The sequence below is a fragment of the Trichechus manatus genome, unplaced genomic scaffold, assembly GCF_000243295.1.
Source record: "Trichechus manatus latirostris isolate Lorelei unplaced genomic scaffold, TriManLat1.0 scaffold00040, whole genome shotgun sequence".
In the NCBI taxonomy this organism is placed as follows: Eukaryota; Metazoa; Chordata; class Mammalia; order Sirenia; family Trichechidae; genus Trichechus; species Trichechus manatus.
The window spans coordinates 19,073,847-19,081,067 of record NW_004443976.1 but is presented as its reverse complement, the minus strand read 5'-3'; the positions used below and the strand labels follow the sequence as shown (position 1 = coordinate 19,081,067).

The following is a 7,221-nucleotide window of genomic DNA, read 5'->3' as shown; positions in this document are numbered from 1 at the left end:
AGTGGCAGGACTTCGTGCGGGACATGCCGTGGCTGGCGCTGCCCTACAAGGAGAAGCACAGGAAGGTGAGCGGCCGGCCTCGGCGGCGCCCCCGGCCTCCGTGCGCTGCCCGCGAGTTTCCTGGAGCCCACCACCCCCGCTGCTCCCTGTGCCCTTTCTCCGTCTTTGCTCGCTCTCCCCCTCCTGCCTGTCTGGGTCCCCCTTCCCCTCCATGCTCACACCCCTAATCCAGGACTCCGCGGGTTTGGGGCTCCCGGTCGCGGCAACTCCTGCGGTGCCAGTGCCAGGCTGCATCCGCGGTGGGAAGTTTGACACCCCTTGGTTTCCTGGACCCGGGCTTGTGCCTGAGGGGTCGAGAGTCCTCCGGGGTGCTCGGCGCCCGGCCTTCCGTCCCCACATGTTGGAAGCCTCGCGTAGGGGCCGACTGCAGTCGGGGGCCCGGATTCGGTGACAGCACCCCCCTCCCCCCCCAGTTGCCGCCCCCGGCCATAGGTGCCAGGAAGAGCCGTTTCCTTCACCCACTTGACACCCTGCGGGTACCTGTAGTCAGTGGGGGAGGGCGCTAGCCCCCTACCCATAATGCCCAAACGAGGAAATTTCCTTTCTTTCCGAGAGAAATCTGCATTCGGGGGGCTTGCTGCTCTCCTTCCCCTGTGACCAGGGGACTTGGGGGCCGAGTCCACCCCGCGCCCTGGGGAGCCCACCGCTGACCGTGGTTTTGGGCGAGAAGGGAGCGCACTCTAATCCCCTCTTACCCCTCACACCCCCTTTCCCTGGCTGAATTGGTGACCACCGGGGAGCTTTTCATTGTCTAGCTGTCCAGCTATCCTCCCCAGATGCTTCCTAGCCACAGGAACAGCCCCGCCTTGCAGACCTCTAGTTACGGGGTGGGCCACTGTTGTCTTGGCATGCTTAGAGCCAAATGCCGAACTGATCCCGTAGATGCAGGTGGACTGGAAGAACTAGAATTTAGGGAAATTTATACCTTGCGGTCAACTTTTCGTTTCTCCCAGAAATAAAATTAGTTTGAGTGTCTGAGTATATCAGTCCGATAAAGATGTCTATTTTAGTAAAACAAATCCAGGAAATTTCGTAATAAGTGGAAACAAAAGGTTTTGGAGCACTCTTGCTTAATTAGTGTGCCTGTTGCAATGGTGGATCCGGTCCCTTCCCTTAGGAGAATCTTAGTTTACTTACGGAGTGGACTGGAGAAGGACTGTTTTGGGGAGTTTGGGTTCCTCTAGGGAGGGAGGATGGTAACACATGCCATGTGTTTCCATTATGTGTACTGTGTCTTGTTGAAAACCATGATTTAGATTTAGTGAGAGAAAAAGGCTTATACTGTGACCCCAAATGTCTCGAGTAAATCATCCATTCCTAAGCAGTGTAAGGTACAGACTTGGGATTTAAAGTATGAAATACAGTTTAACAAATACACTTTGTAAACTTAACATTGAAGAAACATGGGCTCACTAACCACTTCGAGGCAAAACTTGGCCTTTTAGCCACGTTTAAGGTTATTTTTGCTCATATTTGATTTGCATGATTGGTAGGTCATGAATATGCATGACCAGGACTTTTTGCTTTAAAATACGAGAATTCTTTTTTTCCCTGGGTGGTGGCTTTTACGATCCTTTTGGGGAAAAATAATGTTCAGAAAATGATTTACTAAAAAACATTTTCATTGTTATGGCAAGTTTCTGTTGTAGACCTAAATCTGTTTAAAATAATGTCCTTGTTGGGCAATACAAGTGATTTCTACATTTTGAAGACATACAATGATGGTAAAATGTTACAGACCTAAGGCTATTGTTTATGTTTTTCATAGTGGGGGAGATAGATTTGCTGGATAGTAAAAACATGGAGCAAATTGAGATGTTTTGCAAATGTTTAAAACTCTTGTCTTAAAAAAGGAGAGTGTCGGATAGACTTGGGCCATGCCTGGCTCTCTGTGGGTCTGGCCAGTGCTTTTGTATACTGAAAAGTGTTCTGTGGCCCCAGTCCAGACCTGATTCCACTGGGAGGAGAGTCTCAGTGACACAGGACAAACTCTCATCATGAAAATACACTTCAGAGTGCTGCACGTACCCAAACGATAGTGCGTTTGCATCTTAAATTTTTTTTTTTGTTTGGAGTTTTTCTGACTTGCATCCTATCATTCAGGTAGTTCTCTAAAACCAGCCACATTTCTGAGGAGGTAGTTCTCAGCCCCTCATGTTCATGAGTAGGCAACTGAAGATCTCATCCCAGAAATCTTCTTACTGGTGGTGAGACACCAAGTAAAAAGACTCTAGAGGTGTTTCTTGTGGAGAACATATTCTTGGGAATTACAAAAGTTACTCAGTTTGAAAGGAATGGTTTCTCCCCTTGAAATCATACAGCTCTAGAACAGATTCCTTCTCTGTAATTTTGAGTTATTGTCTCTCCTGTTTGATATTGGGGTGCTTAGATGTCTGAGAGTTCTGACACAGTCTCTGAGCTGTGGTGCTAGTTGCCACCTAGTTGATTCTGACTCATGGCGACCTCATGTGTGTCTGAGTAGAACTGGGCTCCATAGGGATTTCATTGGCTGATCTTTCAGAAGTAAATCGCCAGGCTTTTCTTCTGAGGCACCTCAGGATGAACAGAACCTCCAGCCTTTCAGTTAGCGGCAGAGCACATTAACCGTTGACATCACTCAGGGACTCCAATTCGCCATAGGAACAGTGGCACCCACAGTGCAAGGTGCTTGGATGGGTGGACTCTTAAGCCCTAGCAAATGGACCCTGGGTTGTTTCACCAACTATAAAAATGGCTCTAAAGAAGGGAATTTTGTTTTACACTGAAGGGAAACTAAAGTTCCAGAGTACTAATTTTTTTGAAGTTCCATTAACATTTGTTCTTTAAAATCATTCCTAGACTTCTTCCCATTGGGATAACTAAGGATTATGGTTCTAATTAGTTATTGGCTGCCATTTCTCTAAAGAAAATTGAAAAATGATGGTGGGGAAAGAAAATGCCATGTGGTATTTCTTTTCTTCTGCTTTTATGGATTTCCTCTTTATATAGTAAGAAAGTCTGGAGATAACCATATATGTTAAGCCTGTGTTTTGCCTGATTCTTCTCACCTGGATTGGAGCTGTGAGAGAACACCTAAAGAAAAAGATTCCAGCATCTTTTTTTTTTTTAATTCTTTTTGGAAGGTTGCCTTGTTTCTACTTGTTTTAGTGGTAGGTGCAAAAGTAATTGAAGCTGCAGTGTTTGGACTTCCAAAACCCACGCGTATATAGCTGTATAGAAATCGTAATTAGATGATAATAGAACTTTATGTGCGTTTATGAGAGCAGTTGTGTCAGGAAACCTGTAATCCTGACGTTAAGGCAGTCGGACTTGTTTTAATAAGTAGTTTTGGTTATTTATTTTTGGTAGACGTTTTTCAGATTTCTGAAAAGAGAATCTGATGACTTGGAAGGTTGGAAGGATCTATCTAGACTTTGGTGACTTGGTCTATCCCTTTTGATTAGTGTAAGTTACTCAGTTGTCATAACTGGAGAGTTACAGGTTCACGTCAGCATGGTAGAAGTGAGTGCTGGTTTGGGTCTTCAGACTACAGGAAAACAGTTGGTCATTGTGGGTGTGCTGACGCCAAGGGGTGGAGGACCACTCACCTCTCTCTGAACAGGTTTGTTGGGCTCTGGCTTGGTCCCAGAATTCCCTCCTCACCCCAGCCCTGCAGAGAGGGGAAGAGAAAGTCTGGGTGGGCAAGGTGCAGAGGCAGGGGTCTTTGGTCCAGCATGCCTGGTCCACCTGCTCCAGCCAAGGCCAGTGAGCCCATCCTCCTGCTGTCCTGTGGTGGGTTGCTTGCTGTGGCTGCTGTGGGTGGCTCAGGAGGGCTCAGACCAAGTCAGAGGCTCAGTCTAGAATTTACCTGAATCCCTTCAGCTCTTTGGATGGGGCAGCGTTGAGCAGTCTTATGCCTCCATCTCTCCCAACTCTTCCTCCTTCAAATCCAAATCCTACCCACTGAGAGAACAATTTCTAGGGCACAACTAGATTACTGTGCCTTTTCTTCTTATTCACTTGCAAGGTGGTAAAAGATGGCAAAAAGGCATGGCTTTGAAAATTGGGCCTTTCTGCCTTCTTTCTAAGGAGTCTTGGAAGAAATATAGCCAGAATGCTCCTTAGAAGTAAGGATGGCGAGACTACGTCTCACATTCTTTGGACATGTTATCAGGAGGGATCAGTCCCTGGAGAAGGACATCATGCCTGGTACACTAGAAGGTCAGCAAAAAAGAGGAATATCCTCAACAAAAGGCTGCAACAATGGGCTTAAGCGTAACAATGATTGTGAGGATGGTGCAGGACTGGGCAGTGTTTCATTCTGTTGTACAGAGGGTTGCTATGAGTTGGCACCTGAAAACAACAACCTCAGAAGTCTGGACCAGTCAGGACAGGCTCACACCAGTGACTGTGTTTCCAGGACTCACATCAGTCTAATAAGAAACAACAGTCGGATTAAAGCAATAAGAGTAATTTTCCTCGAGAGGCTTTTTCCCTCGTTCCGTTATTTGTAATGTATTTTTAAATCTCATTTTTCTTTTCCGCAGAATGAAACAGTCTAGTGTGTGGCTAAAAACTTGGTCTCTTTTGTCCACCTGTCTGAGTTCAGATCCTAGCTCCGTCACTTATTAGCTATATGATCTTGAGCAAGTTGCTCTGCATCTCTGTAGTACAGGTTCCTCATCTGGAAAATGGAGATGATAATGTTGTTTTGTTGCGTGTCATCGAGTCGATTCCAACTCACAGCAACCCTATATGACAAAGTAGAACTGCCCCATAGGGTTTCCTAGGCTGTAATCTTTATGAGAGTAGATTGACAAGTCTTTTCTCTCTTGGAGGGTTGGTAGGTTTGAACCAGTGACTCTGGGTTAGCAGCTGAGTGCTTAACCATTGTGCCACCAGGGCTCCTTAGAGATGATAATAGCACCTGCCTTATAGGATTGTTGTAAAGATTACATGAGATAAATATACACATATAGAGTTTAGAGAGTCAGGGGCCAATTCAACGGCAGCTAACCAACAGCAGTAGAGTTCAGAATGTCCCTGAATGTTGTAAATGGTCAGTTGTTAACTGAAAGGTTGGAGGTTCAGTCCACCCAAATGTACTTCAGAAGAAAGGCCTGGTGATCTACTTCTGAAAAATCAGCTATTGAGAACCCTGTGGAGCACAGTTCTACTCTGACACATATAGGGTCACCATGAGTTGGAATTGACACAACAACAACCGGTAGAGTTTAGAACAGGGCCTGGCTGTGCTAACTAAATGCTAGCTAGCTATTATTATTTGTTAATAAATTATTATAGCATTTAGTAATCCATTTCACAGTTTGAGCCTTTGGCATACATTACGTTACAGGATTACAAAACAGTTATAAGGTTTTTCTTTACAAGCACACTAGGGCATGTGGTGAAGGAATTAAAAGGGTTGCCCTAGAAGAGATTATAATCTGAGGAAAAAGAAGAACCAAACAGCCAAAGCAAATAAATATAAAATAATTCTAGTCCTTAAAGTTCTGGGATGTGACTGATGAAACTCGACAGTGCTGATCGGTGAAGTCTAGGTGTGATAAAAAAAAGGGTAGCTTTAAGAAGATCAGGCACCCTTCTGGCGAGAGATTAATAATGTACGTGGTGTTCATTTTGTGGTTTGCCAAAGCTATTGAGTATGTCTTCCTTTGACCCTGGCTAGTTAAATCCGGACAGCGTGGAGGTTGCTGGGTTGCTGCTCTTTCAAGTGGGAAGTTGATGGAGCCTTGAGTACTGGAAACTCTCCCTCCCAACATGGAACTGCCTCCCTTCTGAGCTCTGGAATGCTGCAGGATAGGTTTACTCAGATATGAAGCCATTGTGGGTTTAATACTCCTCTTCCGGTTAGCTGCTCAGGCCTGACTCTGAGTAGCTGTCCACAGCTCTTGCTAATTGATTTGTCTTCTGATATGGGTTGCAATGTGAACTAGAATGCAGAGGGAAGCAGTGATTTTGAGGTTTAAAAAAAAAATCTCTATACCCATTAAGTCAACTCAACTCATAGTGATCCTATAGAACAGAGTTGAACAGTCCCATAGGGTTTCCAAGCCTGTAATCTTTCTGGAAGCACACTGCCACGTCTCTCTCCGATGGAGCAGCTGGTGAGTTCAAACGACCGACCTTTACTGCAGCCACCAGGGCTCCTTTTTTTGAGGTTAAAAACCTATTGCTGTGGAGTCGATTCTGACTCATAGTAACCTATAGGACAGAGTAGAACTGCCCCATACAGTTTCCAAGGCTGTAAATCTTTATGGAAGTAGACTGCCACATCTTTCTCTCAGGGGCGCTGGTAGATTCCAACAAGCTGAGCACTTAATCACTGTGCCACCAGGGCTCCTTTTTTTTTGAGGTTATTGTCATTGATTTAATTTTACCTGTTTTTTCTACCCTCTTTATATCACTTTTCCTTTTTGTGGGAGGCCTTGTTTTAGTATTTGTACAAATTTGAGAAAAAAGGCTTTGGGTTGTATGCAGGAAGGGGGAAACTGCTCCCTTGGGAGTCTTGGGGCTCCAGCTGGCCCCGTTCTGAACTAGATCGGGCTCCTTACTGCATCATTTTGCATCATGGGATCAGTGGACACTAAACGGTTTACTGTCTAGTTGATTCTGACTCATGGCAACTCCTGTGTGTCAGAGTAGAAATGTGATGTGCTTCATGGGATTTCAGTGGCCGATTTTTCAGAAACAGATCATCAGGACGTTCTTCCAAGGTGCCTCTGGGTGGGCTTGAACTGCCAACCTTTCAGTGAATAGCCGAGCACGTTAGCCATTTGCACCACCCAGGGTCTCCACAGTGGACACGCCTATAGCTTCAAAACAGGGTGGGTGGTGGAGCTGCAAGTGTAGGTTTGGCATAGAATGGGTTTTCTTTCCTCACATTCTAAATTCCCAGTGGTGCCCGGTGTTAACCTCCAGAGTGCTTAGTTTTCTGTATTTCGTTAATTTATCACTGAGTTTATTTAAAGACACTCAAAGATATGGCTATGAATTTATAATATTTTCGCTAGACCTGACTTTCATGAAGCTCTTTCATACTGTTGTTTCATATCTTGCCATTATTTTAAAAGTAAATTAGGAGTTCTCAAATCCCAGGAGTCATCTTTGATTCTCCTCCACCCCCACCCCTCACATCCAAATGGGCACCAATTTGAGTCT

General features: G+C 45.2%; 1 protein-coding gene across 1 annotated transcript in view; it reads left to right on the top strand.

Annotated features, from left to right (window-relative positions):
* The window catches only part of NXN (nucleoredoxin), a 180,486-nt gene that overhangs the window by 2,822 nt on the left and 170,443 nt on the right, over positions 1-7,221 (top strand). The window contains exon 2 of the mRNA XM_004376267.3: positions 3-65. Coding sequence (XP_004376324.1) covers positions 3-65 — 63 coding nt within the window. The remainder of the gene's footprint in view (positions 1-2; positions 66-7,221) is intronic.